This window comes from Vanessa cardui, chromosome 28, assembly GCF_905220365.1.
Source record: "Vanessa cardui chromosome 28, ilVanCard2.1, whole genome shotgun sequence".
Lineage (NCBI taxonomy): Eukaryota > Metazoa > Arthropoda > Insecta > Lepidoptera > Nymphalidae > Vanessa > Vanessa cardui.
This window is the reverse complement of record NC_061150.1, coordinates 4,509,318-4,529,509: the sequence shown is the minus strand read 5'-3', so window position 1 is coordinate 4,529,509 and position 20,192 is coordinate 4,509,318. Positions and strand designations below refer to the sequence as shown.

General features: G+C 37.2%; 2 protein-coding genes and 1 pseudogene across 2 annotated transcripts; 2 read left to right on the top strand and 1 right to left on the bottom strand.

Annotated features, from left to right (window-relative positions):
- The first annotated feature begins 3,327 nt into the window (after positions 1–3,327).
- LOC124541541 lies at positions 3,328–4,415 on the top strand. Its single transcript, XM_047119457.1, has 2 exons — positions 3,328–3,660; positions 4,007–4,415. Exons 1-2 carry the CDS (start codon positions 3,533–3,535, stop codon positions 4,290–4,292), a joined length of 414 nt encoding a protein of 137 aa, XP_046975413.1. The 5' UTR covers positions 3,328–3,532; the 3' UTR covers positions 4,293–4,415.
- Positions 4,416–7,769: 3,354 nt separating this feature from the next.
- On the bottom strand, positions 7,770–10,963 carry LOC124541540. The gene is made up of 2 exons (XM_047119456.1): positions 8,759–10,963; positions 7,770–8,551 (listed from the first exon to the last, which is right to left on the bottom strand). The coding sequence occupies exons 1-2, from the start codon at positions 8,976–8,978 to the stop codon at positions 7,818–7,820; spliced, it is 954 nt and encodes a 317-aa protein (XP_046975412.1). The 5' UTR covers positions 8,979–10,963; the 3' UTR covers positions 7,770–7,817.
- A 4,710-nt stretch (positions 10,964–15,673) lies between these two features.
- LOC124541394 lies at positions 15,674–17,374 on the top strand (annotated as a pseudogene).
- The last annotated feature ends 2,818 nt before the right edge of the window (positions 17,375–20,192 follow it).

The window sequence follows — 20,192 nt, the reverse complement described above, 5'->3', positions numbered from 1 at the left end:
GAACAAGATAGCAAATCTGATTAGAGCCATGTACGCGCACTATTCTTGCCAAGTCTGTCATGAAGGACTTATATCCGATGGCATCACCGTACATGCGGGTGTTCGCCAGGGATGTCTTCTTTCACCTCTGCTGTTTCTGATCGTTCTCGATGGTATCATGTTACGAGTGAATGCTGACAAACGCCGCGGTATAGAATGAGGACTAACAGAAGTTCTGGAAGACTTAGACTATGCCGACGACCTATGTCTACTCAGCCATACTCGATCAGACATGCAAGCCAAAATCGACGACCTGAAGAGAGAAGCAGCAGCAACAGGACTCAACATCAATATAAAGAAGACCAAAGAAATGAGATCTGAAGTGCGAAACACGTCACCTTTATATATAGGCCAGGAGCAGGTGGAGCGCGTCCACCAGTTTACCTACCTTGGCAGTATTGTGTCAGAGACTGGAGGAACTGAGGAGGATATCACCTCACGGATAACCAAAGCGAAGGCCGCTTTCGCACAACTTCGCCCGATTTGGCAGTCCCGGAAAATGACCAGAAAGATTAAGTTAAAGATCTTCAGGTCCAATGTGAAGACCGTTCTGCTATACGGGTGTGAGACGTGGAAAGTGACAAAAGACCTCATGCAGAGACTCCAAGTTTTCGTCAACAGGTGCCTGCGTCGAATTCTCCAAATATTCTGGCCCGAAACAATCTCCAACATAGCTCTGTGGCGGAGATGCCATGAATATCCCATCGACCAGCAAATAAAGCGCCGCAAGTGGCATTGGATCGGCCATACTTTGCGAAGGGCACCAGACCATATCCCTAAACAGGCTTTGGATTGGAACCCGCAAGGCAAGAGAAAGCGTGGCCGACCGAGACAAACCTGGCGACGCTCGGTTCTGGACGAACTCAAGCCGCTTCGCAAAACGTGGCAAGAGACGAAGCATGAAGCCCAAAACAGGACTGGCTGGAGACTCTTTGTGGACGCCCTCTGCCCCATCCAGGGGTCCTAGGAAAATAAGTCAAGTAAGTCACGGAATAAACTCGAGTTCATACAAAATTTACCAGATGAAGACCGAAATAAAATAATAAACAGCAAGCCACCTAAAGGACGAAATTTTTCATCCAAGAGCACATACCGTAAAAAGAGCTTATATGAAATAAAAAATGCAATCATATCATTTTATTGTGACGACGCAAATAGCACCATTGCTGCAGGAAAAAAAGAATTTATTTCAAGGAATAAAAAAAGAATGCAAAAGCGATATCTGACAGCTCCATTAATTGATTTATATAAAATATTCATAAATGATACCAAAAATAGAAACCATTATTCATTTTTCTGCAAAAACCGACCTTTTTGGGTATTGCACCCCAAACCGGCTAACCGAGATACATGCATGTGTATTACTCATATAAATATGGAACTGCTGGTGAGCGCTTTGAATAAGGCATCTATAATTGATGAAAAAAAACCGCAAGATATATTAACCACACTGTGTTGTGATACAAACAACACAGAATGCTTGCAAAGAATGTGCCAATCTTGTGCAACACGTCACATTGTTTACAAACCATTTAATAATGAACATAATTTAATATTTTTTCAATGGCAGCAATACTCTTTGTTGATGGTCACAAGAGTCATTTGACAATGAAATTAAGTGAGCTTTGTTACGAAAACAATATTGTACTCTTTACATTGCCACCCAATACTACGCATATGATGCAACCTGCCGACGTAAGTGTATTCAAACCACTAAAATCAGAATGGAAGAACACGATACACAAGTGGTCATCTGTGCCGGAAAATGCTAATAAATGCTTGACAGAGGCCACATTTTGTCCATTGCTAAAACAAGTATTACAAAAAGACAATCTAAAGGACACAATAAAAAACGGGTTTAGAAAATGTGGTCTTTTCCCTTTTGACCCCAACGCTGTTGATTACACAAAATGTGTGCAAAATAATGCGGAAAAATTAAAAAGGAAGACAAGTCAATCACCAAAGAAATCTTTAAAATACAGAGAATTTGACACAGCTCTTTCTGTAATCCGGCGTTTACACAAAGACTTGACAGAACAAGGAGTGGAGGTATCAATAGTTCTAAAAGTAATCGAAACTGCAAAACACGCTCATGGACTTGACAACTCTGCTGCATCTGATGCTTTAATGGACTCAAAAAACATGAGCCATAATGAGAACATTACAACGGACATGAATATAAGTTTACCGTTACTGGGCAATAGTACCCTTTTGAACAACTTAGATTTGCCAGATCTAGAAGTAGGAACTTACGAAATAAATGTATGTAACGATTTGATATCTGTAACTAACGATGATAATAATCAGCTTTCAAGCCAACCTGTTCAAGAAAATGATTTCAATATAATATCGACTACAACAAATACTTCACTAACATTAAAAACCCGCTGTAGTGATGACTATAATGTTGTCCTTACAAGCCAACCTGATCAAGAGGAAAATTGCGATAAATTATTGGCCCCATCAAATCTTCCGGCAACTTTAAACAACAACTGAAATGATGTCCACAGCTTCAAACAACTTTCAATCCGAACAGATCAAAAGACCAATTATGATGTACGTAAGACTTCCGCAAATGTTTCACCAGCATTGAAAAAGATTCTAAAAATACCATCTCCTATTAAAAAATCTAGTACTCCTAGAGTAATTAATAGAATTGGAGCAATATCTTCAAAAGACTGGAGAGAATTCGAAAGAAAAAAAGAAGAGGCAAAAGAAAAAAAAAGACTGATATATTAGAGAGAAAATTGAAACGGGAAATTATTAAAAAGGAAAAAGCAGAAAAACTGGCAGCTAAACGGAATCATAAAGAGAACGCAATTACTTGTAGAGTAAATAAAAAATGTACAAAGAAGCGGAAGATCGATAATTCAATGATTCGCCCAATTTACCAGACAGTGATACTGTACCTCTTGACGAAACTCAATCCAAAGAAATTAAAAGAAAATGTACCAAGGAGCCCAAAGTAAAAATCCTGTCTAATCAACTTGTCTGCTTTCCGAAAAAGGAGAATATTGAGATTATAAATAGGCCAGTGCTAAGAACTAGTAATAGAAAAACATTCATACCTGAGCGAAAAATATCGGAAATTTTAAATACAAGGAGTGGCTCGGAGGAGTAAGTAGACGAATGGCAAAAACTCGTTTCTTTTTAGAAATTAGAAGTTACCTTTTAGTATTGTGGTTGATTATAATAGGCGTGTCAACAGTGTTAAATAATTTAAGATGTTTTGATTTTAGCGAAAAATCTATATTTAAAGATATTTTTTAAAGAATTTTATTATAATAAATAAATTGAGATTAATAAGATATTCAATAAAAATTAAGCTGTAAAAACTACAATCGGCCATTTTGAATGAAACACCAATCACAGCGCATTACGTCACGTCTATATAAATGATACTGAGAAGCTTCAGATTTTGTTGTGTTTACGCATATTTATTGAGTTTTTTATCGATTTGTTACCGTCAGTGCCATTTCTCGACATCATAACGATGGAGCCAGGCTATATAAAGGCAACAAGCTCTAATTTACCGAGGATTGATATACTGATGTTAGGAGAATTCCTCGCATCAAATAAAGATTTTTGCTCCTCCGAGTTCAGAAATGTAAAAACCTCCTTGTAAGTATATAAAGTTTGTATTTATCTGTGTCGGTAATTCTAAGATGTTCAAACATTTCGTGACATTGTTCGACAAGGAAATATTTACATTTTTACAAAAATAAGATTATCTTTTAGGTTATGTAACTACTTCAATTTTTTATGTTGTAACAAGATCATAAACATGTCTTTAACAATATAGAGAGTATATTTTAACACCTACAAACAGTACCTACGTCTCATTATAAAATTTTATCTGTAAATACATGTTATGTACATACTTATTTCTAACATGTACTATGATTAACGTAAACACCATGTCAAGTCTGTATGTAGATGTTGTCCTGATTATTGTTATTTATTCCAGGTCTTCAAGACCATCCTATGGCGATGATGCAATCAGTTATGTACAACTGAAAAGAGAAGAGAATGTCTGCACAGTAAAGTGCAAGATTTGCCCGGAACATAAAGTCCATGCAAAGTTGTATGCAGTCACTTTGATAGTTGATGAAGATAATGAGAAAGTCATATCAGTTCAGTGTCATGATTGTGTTGCAGCTCAGGGTGGCTGTAAACACGCCATAGCTTTGCTGATGTGGGTCCATCGGCGAAGCGAAGAGATTCATGTACTGAAGTACAGTGCTATTGGCTAACATCAAAACTCTCAAGAGTTGGCACTACTTCAAAGTATATTTCAGCAAAAGAGTTAGCCAAAGGAAGCCCTATAGTGCCATCTAATCAAAAAGTTTTAGAAAGATTTTTAGAAGAAAGCAAGAAAAGAAAAACTTCCAACTGTGAAATATTAAAATATCAACATGATTATGTTTTTGATGACCTACTGAGTGCGTCAATGCACCATCTGGTATTGACATACAAAGAAGAGTGTTCTGATGTATTTTTAAGTAAGGTCAACTTGTCTGTTGAAATTATAAATAAAATTGAAAATCAAACAAGGGACCAGTACAAAAATAATCTGTGGCATGAACTCAGATATGGCAGGATAACCGCTTCTAAAGCATTTGAAGTAAGTTGGTGCAAGAATGATGATGGTACACTCACCTAGCTGACGAGAATTATATGCAGTGTAATATTACTAGTCTGGATAGATGGAGGTTAACACAAAAAATGGTCAACGATTTCTGGAACAGATGGTCTAAAGAATATCTTGTAAATCTCAATCAACGCTATAAATGGAATACAAAAAACGCTGAACCAGAAATCGGTGATATTGTGATTTTGAGAGAAGATAATATTCCTCCTAGTAAATGGATATTAGGTAAAATAATACAAAAACATGTTGGTTCCGATGATATCACACGTGTTGTATCGGTTAAATGTAAAACCGGCGTATATAAGAGGCCTGTGAGTAAAATTTGTATTTTGACGAAGCAAAATAGTGAGTCTTAATTTAATAATTGTATAAACGTAACATCATGAGAGAATTGTAAAATAAAAATAAATAAAGGATGTTAATAAGTAATAAATGAAGGAAGGACTATGTTCTTAAATATTGAGAAGTTACAATTTATTACTTTAACGTATAGAATTTATAAAAAAAAATATCGTAAAATATAGTTAGTTCTGCTCTCTTAGTTTCTTTTTTGTTTTAATTATTTTCTTATTGTTATATTTGATTTGTTTGTTATTTTAAAGGACTGCGTCCTTTGGCGGGCGGAATGTCTAAATACATACTTACACCTATATAATTATAATGCTTACAGTCCACAACAAATGCATAAGCGACTATAGTTATAATAAATACGGCTTCATTATATTACGAATACAGTTTAAAATAGATTAAGCGTTTTAAAATATTTAGAAAATATTGTATTAAAAATCTAGTGACCAATTAAACCTTGTTGAGTAAAAAAAAAAAAAAAGACACATGACGTTACACTCAATCTGGTAAGTAATTCGGAAAGTATAATGGCAAACAAAACCTCACTATCGCTTATTACCTCTATCCTTAATGAAATCAGGTTACAGTTCGAGGAGGAGTTGAGTCCGGACGATCCTAAGCTCACTTTAATCAACACAATTACACCTGAGCAACTTCATTCTTCGGGATTGATAAAATCTAATGCTAAGGCTAAAGTCAAAGGCCTGATAATGGATTATATCACAAGCTATTTGCAAATGAAACAAACGAAAGCAAAATCCCAATCAGGGACGGACCTGTTAACCGTGTTAAGGAAAGATGCCGGCCTGCTCTCGAAACCCAGAGAGGAAGAAATACAGACCCAACTTTCTAAGGAAACAATCCCCCCAACACGCCAAACAGAACTTGTTATTCCCTGCAGTCAACCTACAACATCAAACAACACAGAAACAGAGGAAATCTTTGACGACGAACTGGAAGATGATCCCAATGCAACAGAGATCTCCCGTAAATTTCCCGCACTCCCTCGGACCCCATGCCCCCGAAATTTGTTTATCGGCAATATGCAATATTCTTACATCAACAGTCTATACCATACTGACAGACATGCTTATCCTAAGAGGTGGAACAATTTGAAGAATACTGATCCTGAGCAGGCGTGGCATTCCCTTAATCAAACCATGGTTCCTTTCCTAAACTCACGGTGGAAGACTCAAGGCATCCATTTCGAGACCGGAGAAACCCCAGTAGACACAATGAGTTACCATGACTTAAAGTCCTCTATTATTAAAACAATTATAGATACACAAACCTCTCGAGGAGATTCTTCCGCCCCTCTGCCTCAATCAGGATCAGCTCCTAGTATAGGAAATGATTCAGTCTTAAGACTTGAGAAAAGTCTCAGTAGAATCGAAGAAGCTGCTCGGGTGCTAACGTCTTACACAGCTAAAACAACAGGGAGAGAAACGGCCTCTTCGGCTCCATTAACGAAATCTCAACCAACTCTCTCAGGAACCCATTCTGTCACCAGACCAGAAAAGAGGCCACTAGAATCTGACAGCGAAGAAGAAATACTGGTTGGATAATTAATTATTACGTCTTGATGATGAATGCGAGATGATTGGACGAACTTAAGATTTAGAAAAAAAAAAAAAAAAAAAAAAAGTGACCAATTAAACCTTGTTGAGTACACACGTCTTTTACTTATAGAAAAATACTGCCATAGAAAAAACGACCTTACCGCCTCAAACATATGGTTGAACACAGACAACAATCATGGGGGGAAAAATAATAGACACACCAGCCATGAAACGTGGGAGGTATTTAGAAGCTCAAGTGAAAGATATAGTTAGCAAGAAGCTTGGGAAAAAAATAAAAGATAGTGGACTGTTCATATCAAAAATGTATCCCATGTTAGCAGGTTCCCCTGATGGAATATGTGACGACTGTATTATTGAGATTAAGTGTCCCATAAGTGATAAAACTTATTTGAATTATGTAAAAAATGATAAACCGAGTAAAAAATGCTTTGCACAGATGCAGATGCAAATGTTTCTGAGTGGCATAAAAAACTGTTACTTTTGTGTAGCAAACCCAAATTTTTGCAGCAATTAAGAAGTAGAAATTTTATCTATAAAATTTGATGAAAGTTATATATCAGAATTACTTGTTAGTGTTATTTCTTTTTGGAAATCCCATGTGTATCCACTTTTATATAAATGTATAGAATAGGAAATAAAAGTATAGAATAGAAAATAAAAAAAGTAATTTGCTTACATAAATGTGTTTTATTTAATTAGTGCATCTTGTACATTTATCAAACCACAAGCTATAGTTATTACATCATCAAGTACTTTAACTAAACTTAAGTTAAGACATGCATGGGGTTTTAACATGTTAAATTCTCGTATTCGTCGGATCAATCTTTCAACATGGATCCGCAAACTTGCAATTTGTTTTGTTTGCTTCGCTTCAGCTTTTGTAAACTTAGCTCCAGAGACAATACTTGGAGGCCTTACTAACCGCACACCCATTTGTCTCAAATAAACTTCAATATGTTTGAAACCACGGTCTGCCATGACCCACGTACCTGGTTGCAAACATTTTGAAAAATCAGATGTTTCGACAATACATGTGTCAGTAATTCGGCCTCCATAACCATTTGATATATAATTTATTAGCCCATTTGGAGTACAAGATACAAGATATTTTATAGTGTTTGCTTTCTTATAGTCTGACCAAGAAAGTGCTTGGTTTAAGGCCTTTGATGGCTTTTGGACTTCAATTTCCAAGCAGTCTATTAAACAAGTAACTTTACTATATTTATGCCTGAAAGCCATAGGTAATTTTTTTTAATTAAGTCTTTATCTAATTTTACAATAAAAGGATGCAATACGCTTGCTATAACAGGTATATTTTTAAAAAATATTTTGCTTGGATACGATTTATCCATGCCAAAATCATCAGCAAGTTCACGGAAAGAATTATTCAGTTTAATTTTTTTAAGACATAGTAAAATATGTTCAAATGGTATACCTGTCTGTTCTTGAATCACATTCACTAAATAAAAACAGTTTAAAGGAATGCCAATATAAGCACGGGGATTATTATTAATTCTTCTCAAAGTACAATTTAAATTATTTAAATCTTCTCTCTTTTTGTCATCATCTATCATTTCGCTACAATCTGATATAGATTCTATTTGAAGAGATTTTGTGGATGGTGATGAGTCCGGCTGAGCTAAAGAGGGAGTATAGGAAGTATCACTATCTGATTTTTCTATTTTTCTTATTATTTTTGACAACACAGTTACACTTGGTTTTGATGGGTTACTATTAATAAAATTTTTTATTTTAAATGGTGATGTAGAGACGGAGTGCTGAGATGGCTTCAATGGTGATGTCATCTGATTTACCAAACTGGCTTTTGTTTGGATAGCTTTGCTTCTAAAAGTTTTACTGATGTACACTTGTACTGATTTATCTAGCATTCTAGGTGTTGGTGGTTGTGTAGCTTCTTCAATAGTCTGCTGAACTGTAAAAGAAAATATATAATTATTACTAATTTAAAGAGATTACTAAATAACAAAAATCTTTATATGATTTGTGTTTTGGCAATGCAGGTGCTTTATTAATTTAAATAAATGTTAGTATCTTTTTATTCAAATAAGAATGGTGAGAAATTAAGAATATATATATATATTTATAATTGCGATGGCCTAATGAATATTAAAATACATACCTGAGCTACTGGATGCATTTGCAAGAGATTGTAAATTTTCTGTAACCATTCTGCTTTCTTCAAATTGCTTTTCGCATTCTTCTACAATCATCATCCTCCGTTTCTTTGCTACATGGGGTCTCTCTATTAAGTCAGACATTCTCGTTAACCTGTCTGGCTGACATATAAATTTTTTGGGCATGCATCCTGGTTTCATACGAACTTGCGATACCGATCCCATTATATGATATAGTTCTCCATATCATTTGGCAACTGCAAGATTAAAATAATTAATGAAAAGAATTAAGACAACAAAAACCAAAACAAACATAACCTCAATTGTTGTTGTGAAGCCTCACTCAATATTTAAATTTTTCTACGGTAAACAAAGATTTCAACTTTAAAATCAATATCATAATATAACATACTCACATCAAAGTGGTCTTCACAGAAATAAAGTGGTGTATTCGTCGCTACACTGTTTGGGTTTCGCCGAGCTAGCTTTAACCACTTACCTCGTATTATTTTCTTGTGTGGAACATACACAAACAACTTATTAGGGTTTACGAGAGACGTATTTTTACATAAAGGGACCGCACACGACTTATAAACCTTGGAATTCATTTTTTCAGTTAAATTTTCTTTGCAGCACATACAAAAAATGACAACGACAAGCTTGTTTATATACCCGTGACGTCACGACGTCGCCATGACACTTACGAGCTGTTTTCATACTCCAATGTCAAAGATTAAAGAAAATTATTAAAAACTGCCGTAAGGCTTATTTAATTACCGAAATATAGTGTTTTTCGTATCAAATATGTGTGTACATACAATATGAAAGAGAATTTGAAAATCATTCGTCATGCCTAATGAATCGATGATCAAAGATTTCTTTTGAAAACTAGACGAAACTCTTACGAAACTTAATATTAAAAATAAACCAAATTTAATTTGGAATTGTGATGAAACAGGATTATCATACATAGTGAAAACGTCCAAAGTTGTAACTGGCGTTGGTAAAAAGTACGTTTCCAAAAGATAACATAATTTGTTGTAGAACACGTATATGTTCTTTAAACGGAGATGCTATTTCAGACGAGGCTTTAAGCTGCTTTAACCGATTCCGCTCCTAATCCTTTAGCTTCAACTACGAGGGGCGTTCAATGTATTCTCGGTATCGAGGTGATACTAATGATAAGGGTAATTTAATTATCTCTTTATTTAATGATACTCTTTGAGGGTATAAATACAAAATTTCATTTAATTGCCACCATTAGTATTCATGATATCATTGCGAAAAGACAACTATGATCACTGATTCGACAATGATGAAAAAAAAATCGGGCATCGCGCAGTGATAAAATTCCTCACAAAACAAGAAAAAACTCAAAAAATTATCCACGAAGAAATGGTGGTGGTGGCTGTTACCAAGATTCTGCGCCTTCATTATCTACAATTTAAAAGTGGTCAAGTGAATTCAAACGGGGTAGAGAGAGCATTGAAGACGACGAAGGAAACGTCAAATTAGTCTTTAAACTTGTACTTGAAGATGCCCGTGTAAATTTTCTCTTTTGATTTGATATTTCATTATTCAATTATTCATATTGCGAACAACGGTTATACCACGCCGAAAATTAAGCCGCGGGTTTTAGGTTGTGAATCGCAAATTGCTTTGTTATCCCTGTCATGTGTTCCTGATTCCGTACGGCGGGCTTAGTTTAAATTGACTTGCGCTTTGTCGATGACTACACATTGAACGGCGAACTTTTGCGAAGGAACATTACATGACATCGAGAACTCAACATGACGTCTCAAGAAGATCAAGATAGAGCGCTTACTTTCCCGGTCGATACCTTCACGATCCGCGGGCTTTTTTTTTTTTATACCCCGTGGGGCCCCTTTTGCCTTTAACGAATTTATACATTTCATGACTGCATATAAACAGTTTGGTAGGTCGATGCGAGACCGGGACGCAACTTTTCTCAATAGGGAAGTATGGCTCGTCAACTATAACTTCGATGCAACTCGGTCGGAAGAAGATCGCCTGCTGATAAATTGGGACTGGCTCTGGCCCCTATTTTGGAGGGAGCCACCGGGTGAACGAGATTTTGTGAGGGAGCCTAAGATACTGAAGTTCTTCGTCGAGGAAGAGCTTAGTTTTGAGATGTGCAAGGCGGTTGCCGACGACACCAGCTCTTGTGACAACAATCCACATGAAGTGGTGTCCCCTGAAAGCGAGTGCACGAACGATATTCACCGCCATCAGTACTGCACCGCACACGTCTCTGCGTGGTTGACCAAATATTTAGTGTCGGCGATTCTTCGTAAATTATCTAAAGAGATGTTCCATGCGATGATTGCAAAAGTGCATCGAGATAATCCAGCCATCTTGGAATATTATTTCACGGGTGAACGTACGGACACACAATTGTTGCTTAACTCGGCTCGCAGCACAAGTGGTTACGGGTCGGGTGCAGCTGCAGCTGTATTTCAACAGAGTTAAGAGTGTTGAATAGTATTCATAAGTCTAAAGTACTGCAGATGGAAATAAATGGTTGTGTTTAATATGTCTACTTTTATTTGTTTAATTTATATTGGTAGTGTAGGATGATGGAGAGTTGTGCAGGTAAGGTATTGAGACCGTTCCCTCTTACGTTGAAGAGTAAGAATGCAGTGAGTTGTCATTGTTTACCGGCCTGACTTCGCTCCCTTTGACCAATCAAATCTTTTCAAATTACAAAGTCCCCTCCGTTCCCTCTTACGTTACTCCAAGTGCAAACATGCAGTCAAGCTTGGACGGCACTAGTGACGACACGGTGCATCAACTCATGGGGTGCATGTCAGTTGCCTCCTCGTGGCGCACCCTGGGCAACGGGGCCGGCTTGAGCTTGCTCGCCGAAAAAAAAAAAAACGGTGCATCAACTCATAATCAAAGTACTGAAATTTTCGAAGAAATTCCGAATGATAATGACGAAAACACTTCCGAAGCACCAAGGATAAAAAAAAAGAAAAGTTGGCGATGACTCATCATAACGCGACGTACTCAGGATTTCGATAACGATTTTATGAAACGATGTGAGCAAAGACAGAAACGGAAGGCTGAAGAATCGAGAGAGGCGGAGAAACACAAACATCCGTTAAATTTGTTTTTTGACAGTATGTGCGAGTCAACTAAAAAGGTTCCCGATTGGGTACAACGAGATGTCAAAAAAAAGCTTTTTCAAATTGTAAACAAAGCAGAGTAAAATTATAAATGTTGTTTGTCAAGGCAGACTTGTGTGGGGTCCTTGCAACGTGAAGTGATATTTGAAGATTGACCATGAATATCAACGGTTTCTCCTGTCCACGAACAAAATTCAAGTAACTTTCTTCAACGGCGATGTCTTCAAAATACTATACAACTTCGATGCCACACGAACAGAGGAAGATCGGCTGCTCATCATCTGGGATACCTTGACACCTTTATTCGGAGGGATAGTCCCTTCGGGTTTCAGAAGTTTCGTCAGATTCTCAAAGGTAGCCCTATTCATTGAAAAGCGTGTCCATCTGGACCAGTGCGAGGTCGGTTTGCACAACTCTTATTTTTGTGGTAGAATGCCGCCAGATGATCTGGATGTTTTTTGGCGTTCGTGGAGTGATCAACACCATCACTTTTGTTCCTTACAAGTCCGCTCATGGTTATTTTTGTATTTGGAACCGAAGATTTTGTTCCATGAATCGGAACAGCTGTGCTACGAAGCCGTTTTGCGGACACACTTGAGCAATCCAGATGTCTAAAAGTATCATTCAATGCCGAGCAGTAAGGACACAAATATTTTACTTGATTCGGCGCGCTCCCTTAGTTAATACAGCCCTTGTACACATACATTTCATGACTGTAAATCAACAGTTTGGTAGGTTGACCAAATATTTGGTGGCGGCGATTCTTCTTAAAGAATCTAAAGAGATGTTCCATGCGATGATTGCATAAGTGCATCGAGATAATGCGACCATCTTAGAATATTATTCCACGGGTAAACGTACGAACACACAATTGTTGCTTAACTCAGCTCGCAGCATCAGTGGTTCCGGATCTGGTGCAGCTATATCTCAACAGAATTAAGAGTGTTGAATAGTCTTCATAAGTCTAAAGTACTGCAGGTTGAAAGAAATGTTTGTGTTTAATATGTCTACTTTTATTTGTTTAATTTATATTAGTAGTGTAGGATGATGGAGAGTTGTGCAGGTAAGGCATTGAGACCGTTCCCTCTTACGTTACACCAATTTCAAATTAGTTTCGCTCATGACAACGGCTAGATAACGTGCCACTAGGGACCGCATACCACGTCACTCCACGATCACTTACAGTGGAGTTGCAAGGCGTGATAGTACCTACACATAAGCCACAAACAGTATTACGGTAAAGAGCCGCGACAATTATCGTTTTATGGGTATTAACTACACATGGACATAGATTTCCCGGTAATACGTGGCGAGGCGTGGCGCGTTTTAGTTTAAATATAGAACAAGCCATGTGTCATTGCTCAGAATAGAGTTAATACGTGACGAGTACGAGATCCTTATTAAAATATTGTTGTTGGCGGCCTTAAGACAGTTACTCGGGCGCAGCGTATTACGATAACCTAGGGTCAATTGGCCCTAGCTACAAATTTTTGAGGAAAACCCAACTCTATATTCACTTTATGATACGTACTCATCTCTCATATAAAATCTCCAGTCACAAATCACTTTCGGTCACTGACGGTTACGAACGTGTCTACGTCTTTGCTGTCTTTATTGAGCTAAGAAAAGATAAACGTAAAACAATGTCCGCACCGACAGAAGCAAGCTGTTGCATACAATTGTTGACAGAGTTAAACGTGAAGACTTTCGAAGCCACATTTCAAAATGGAAAACTGAGCATCGAGTACCTTATCCATTACGAAATTATGGTAGAAAAATGTCTGCAAATATGCCTCAACAGCTTGGTACCACTGTGCGGAGGTATCACACCTCCAGGTATACGCCAATTCACCTATATCTCTAAGCTCTCCAATTTCATCGGGTTCATAAACATGGACGACTGTTCACACGGTGACTACGCTCTCGATTCTTCTTAAAGAATCTAAAGAGATGTTCCATGCGATGATTGCAAAAGTGCATCGAGGTTATCCAGCCATCATGGAATGTTATTCCACGGGTGAACGTACGGACACACAATTGTTGCTTAACTCGGCTCGCAGCATCAGCAGTGCCTTAAGGTATTCCAGCATCTATATGAGGTAATCATGAGCGCTAGTCAAGGTCGTGGATCGTGATCGTGAAGGTCGTAGACTCGTCAAGGTGTACATAGCAATTTTTATTTGTTTTACTACAAAGACTGTGCACTTGGGAGCTTATGGGTGACATAACTAGCCATAGCCAACGTATTGAACAACTCCGCTAACACTTTTGGACCAGATGGTGTAAAGAGTTCATCTCCGAGCTACAGCAACGAACAAAGTGGCGTTCATGTAAATTAATTTAAAGCTGGATTCTCTGGTTGTAAAGAGGAGAATATTCCACCTTTGAAATGGATACTGGGACGAGTTGTCGCCGTATGTTTATTTTATGACAGATGTAAACGATCAGATTGGATTAAATGTTTTCACGAGACGCTGTGTTTTATTTTTACCTCGGATTTCAACAATACATAACAGTGGCGACGAGCGACAAACTTAATTTAAGTGCGTGTTTAAGCCGAATAATTATAAAAATGTCAAGCGGCAAATTAAATGAGTTCGATATGAATACCGATGAGTGGTCTTCGTATGTAGATAGACTGGAAATGTAGTTCAAAGTAATAAGACGGATGACGAAATGAAATTACCAATATTAATTGCGTCTATGGGGGACCAGGCATACGAATTGCTAGTTAATCTGTCGAGTCCAAAAAAAACTCGCAGATCTAAGTTCTAAAGAAGCATTTGCAACCGGCGCCATCTGTGCGTGCTTGCGGCCGGGTCATGCAGTATTTAGATTTCAAAATGGACATAACAAAATATCTTATCTACGGCGGACCAATTGGACCAAGCCCTGCTTTGTGTTAGAGCCCCTCTGTAGATCGCATAACACGACAGCCCCAATTTACGAGAATTCATAGAAAATGATAAGGACATTACTCCTTCTAAAAAGCGCAGGCTAGTTAGACCTGTGCCACATCTCTCAAAAAGAATTAAAGATGCACAACATTTGCCTATTTTTGCCAAAGGCACTCAAAACAATAGGTCGAAGCGTCGTAAGAAATGTTGTAGCCAACTTACATTTGTGAAATGACACATGGAATTTTTTCAATATTTTTTTCTTATTTCTTAAACCAAATTTAAGACCTCAACGAAGAAGTTACTCAGTTTCAGGAGGAAATACAGAATACACTACTAATGAGGATAGTGTAGGCCGTAATACATAATGTGAAGAATTTTTAATGAGTAAGGTACGTGACCGAAATAAGGCCTATTCCCTAATAAGGCATATTTTTTAAAATTCCCGCTTTGCGATTTCATTTTTCCCGCCGAATGCTCAAGGTTTATGCGTGTGCGTATATTACGCACACCAACGCAGTAGGGAGCTCGGGACGAGAACGCGTTGCGAGTAGCAGTCGAAAACTGTCATAGTGCGGAGCGCTTGCTTGTTTTTATAAATATATTATAGAAAACATTGTCTGTTTACGTTTCAGATATCTCGAGGTATGTTCTCTTTTGTTTTTATGTTCTTGTGTTTAATTATTTAAAGTTATATACGACTTAAAAGGTTATATTGTTAATGGTCTCTAAATAATAATTGTTTTATGTGTACACGTGGTATGCCTTAATAAAGCCTACGAAAAACACGTGTAGGCCTTATTTGGACTATCAGTTATATGTGTTATATTTTTTTAAGTATATGGATGTAAAATGTTTTGCTTTTAGTTGAAAGATGGAAGAGGGTGCATCAAATTCAACAACGAAGAAAAAAAGGGCTCAATGGACGTCTCAACAGATGGAAAATGCTGTCAGGATGGTACAGAGGGGGATATTATCGTCATATGCTGCAGCGTCTAGGTACAATATTCCAAGACGAACCCTAAGAAACCATCTGAAAAGTGGATCCATCAAACGAAAGCTAGGTCGTTCAGCCATATTTACCGCAGAACAGGAAGAGAGTCTTGTGAAAAGAATAATTCGTTTAGCTGATGTTGGAATGCCCATGACTGCAAAAATGTTAAGAATTCAAGCTTTTACGTTCTGTAAAATCAAAAACATCCCAAACACCTTCAATAATTCTAAAAATACTGCAGGAAAGAAATGGCTAAGATTGTTTCTCAAACGACATCCTGAACTTGCGCGTCGTAAGGCACAAATGATGAACCCAGCTCGTGCACAAAAGTTGAACAAGCACATTGTAAGCGACCACTTTTGAAAATATAAACAAATTTTAGATAAGCTTGGAATTGAGCATAGACCAGAGACCATATATAACATTGATGAAAAGAACTGCCGCATATCTTTGCATCATCAACAACAAATTCTTACTGTCAAAGGTAAAAAGCGGGTCCATCAAATTGCAAACGAGCATGCTGAAAGTGTGACTGTGGTAGGCTGCGCAAATGCTATTGGTTCAGCTATTCCCCCAATGATGTTATTTAAAGGTAAACGAGAAAAACCAGAATATAAAGATAATTTACCTTCAGGCGCTCTTGTCAAGATGACACCAAAAGGAAGCATGACGACTAAAACTTTTATTGAGTTTCTTAAACATTTGAATAAGTTCAGAACAGCAGGACCCTGTCTTCTCATATTTGATGGCGCTAAATGTCATCTGGACTTCACTATCGTGGAAGAAGCTGATAAATTAGGCATCACTTTATATTGTCTTCCATCAAACACGACCCACGAACTACAGCCCATGGACAAATCCGTTTATCGTTCTTTCGAGCATCATTGGGATCAAGAGCTTATTAAATACGTCAATCAGCAACCTGAAAGAACTTTAAATAAGACGAGCTTTAATTTTATTTTGTCACAAGTGTGGCCTAAATGTATGACCATCAACAATATTGTGAATGGATTTCGTGCAACAGAATTATATCCTTTCAACCCTGATGCTATCCCTGAGGAGGCATTTGCTCCCTCTGTTTTATCAGAATTTCCAAATCCCACAACTGGCGAGAATGTTGAAGCTGCCGACTCCAGAGAAGTTTGTGTTGCTGAAGAATTCGAAGGTTCCTCATGTACAGATACTGAGAATTTACCGTTATCTTTGCTTTCAAGTAAGTATTGTTCTGAAACTCCACAAAAAGAAGAAAATCACATTGAAACTAAAAGTGAGATTCACGAATTTTTGCCAACTCCGAAATTTAAAATAAGTCAGTCAGCCTCACGAAAGAAATCTTTGAATTATAAGGCTCAAGAGGTCACAAAAGACTTATTTGGTGATGTTAAGAGTTCAACATCGCAGCCCCACACATCAAGACCAACACCGACAGCAATCTCTGGAACTCCTTTGATTAATTTGACCGCAGCAATTTCAACAGCTCCTCAGCAGCCAGAAAATTTGTCTTCAGAAATTGTTTCATCGTTAGCAAATCCTACCGTTTCATCGAAGTCTAAAACTGCGAAATCTAATAGAAAACCTTAGTTAATTAAAACGAAACATGACAATATGTCTTCATGGTACTGTCCAGCTTGCAAGGAAGATCGGGTTGATGACATGCGGCAATGTCTTACTTGTAATGTCTGGTATCATGAATTATGTGTTGGTTTAACACCAGATGACAAAGAATTTTATAGTTCTGGTGAGTGTATAAAGAAAAAAATAAAAAAGCTGACTAATTAGTATTCCTAAATGCACGATAATGTATTTGTAAGACTGATTAAAACGTCCAAAAATAATAATTAAGACCTCATTATATTTATAATTAATACTAAGGTCATTATGCTGCAATTAAGAAGTTAAAAATGTTTCTTGTTTTCTTAAGGCCTTATTAGGATATAGGGTTCCCAATAAGGCCAAAATAACAGTTAAGATTTATTTTTGCCTAGAAGAGCGATTTTTGTTTATTGTTCAGTTTTGTTAACTTTATTATAAAGTTTAATAAATAAATATTACAACTTCAAAGTATTGTTGTTTTATTGTTGTAAACTTAAAAGATACGACGAGCTAAAATTAAGGTAGGCCTTAATTGGTGACCTTACCTTAGTAGTAACGCAGCGAACTCCTTTCTAACACACCCTATTATTGAAATGTGCAAATATAAAGCTACTGTACCGACTTTCAATGTTACTAGAATGGGTTTGATTAGGGGAATTCCCAATCTACAGTAATCACATTTAAAGGGAAAATGCTTCCCACTTAAGTATATTCCTAACATACTTCGCTTCCTGTTGAAACATATAAACTTTCCACAATCCAATGCCTAAGCTGCTGCCTTTATGGTCATATTAAAACTCAGTGTTGAACACTGTCTATGTATTTTAACTGCCCAAAATACCACAACAAGTTCGCCCTGTAATGTAAGTAAAGGTAACGCCACACAGATTGCTCAGGTATTCACTTTCCCACAGATAAGGACTGTCCTGAGTTTTCACGTCAGTAATCCATCAAAGTTGTTGTCTGAGGATAAAGTATCGTATATCGAAGCATCTTCAGGGTTCTCTCCTCATTCAATAAAATGGTTAGAGAATTTCTGTCAGAGCGACTCAACACTATGGATAATGAAGCCTCGCATCGAAAATATCTGCGAATTCGCACGAACGCACCGCAAGAATTTCCGATCAGCTTCGCATCGCACATTCCTGCGATATTACGACAACCTTGGTGACGCCATTTTAATCCGCTCTGAGACAGCTTTAGAGAAAGACACGCGGCGCCTGCGCCGTCTTCTTTGTTTATAAAAAAAATGACGGAATATGATATAGATTTTTAATTCCTTTAATTGAGGAGCGTCCAGTCCTTTGGGACACAAGTGATGAACATTATAAAAATAAATTTATTAAGCAAGATGCGTGGAGGAGCATGTGTGAAAGTTTGTTTCCAAATTTCCAAGACAAAGAAAACAGCGAAAAAGCAAAACTTGGTAAGTACTTTTATCTCTACAACAATACAATCAATGCATATACCATAATACCTGTTTACTTCCAGGTAGAATATATTAATTTAAATAATTGTATTAACTAATATGACTGTATTTTTAAATGTTGAAAAAGATTAACTACTGAGTTTCTTGCCGGTTCTTCTCGGTAGAATCTACTTTCCGAACCGGTGGTAGCTTCAGTTAATTGTTAAATGACGATTGACACAAAAGTGCTTGTAAAAGCCCACTTGAATAAAGTTTACAGTACTCAAAACATTTGTTAGGATTTTTTTAATTTTACCAAAAGGGGACGTTATATGACGACCATACCTTAGCGTTTATCCTCACATTCAAAAATCGTAGTTTAGACTGTAATTCAGTCTGTAATACATATATCATTAATTATATTTTTCTGTACTCTTTGTTTGAATTCAGATTTGGGATAACTGGAAAACAAAAACTAAAAAAAATACATGGTCATTAGACGGCATGCAAGTGGCACCGGTGGTGGTTCGAGCAGCAGGCTGACCCATGCAGCTTTGGAGGAAAGGGTAGCTGTAATGGGGTTAAGTCAGCGAAATGTGGCTAGAAGACTAAAATCTAGTCGTTCAGCGGTGCGAAGAGTGTACAAAAGCTACTTAGACACGGGGAGTATCGCCGGAGACCAGGATCTCAAAGGGGGCGTGTCATGGACCCGAACGATTTAAGAAACCGATATCTTTCGGCTGTTGACGTTCAAGGTAGACTCCGAGAAAGTCATGGAGTGTCTGTGCGTGCAAAACTTAACCCCTCACAAGCCAGCGACAAAACCAAAACTCACAACATTGGATCGATTGGAATCTGGACCAATGGGCGACAGTAATGTTTAGTGATAAAAGGCGAATGTCTCTTGTAGGCTCTGATGGAGGTCATGCGAAGGCCAGGAGGTTACAGTACTACACTCAGTGTTGCATCCAAGAATTCAATTGTTAATTTTATGGTCATCAACGAACTTTTCAATCCATCTGTTAAATATTCTTCAATTACTCAAAGTTAACCCAACCGTACACCTAACAGGTCTTATCGCAAGACAGATATCGGTACTCCTCTTGGGAAAGGATATGATAAACAAGCTCATCAATCAATCATTAATAATTGTTCTCTTATTTTTCGAAATGATTGTGCTTTCTATAAAAATATTCCTAACTCGGAAAATCCAAACGACTTAGAATTGCTAAAAAAATTCTTTTTAGTATTATGTCGACTTGCAATGAAAACCCCTCACCACCCAAGTTACATGTGTGGAATATGGTTGGAAGTCATATTTTAAGGAATTGTAGTCGTGATTGAATTCATTATTTTAATCTTTTCAATTATTTCGTTTTATTATCTTGGATCACTAAT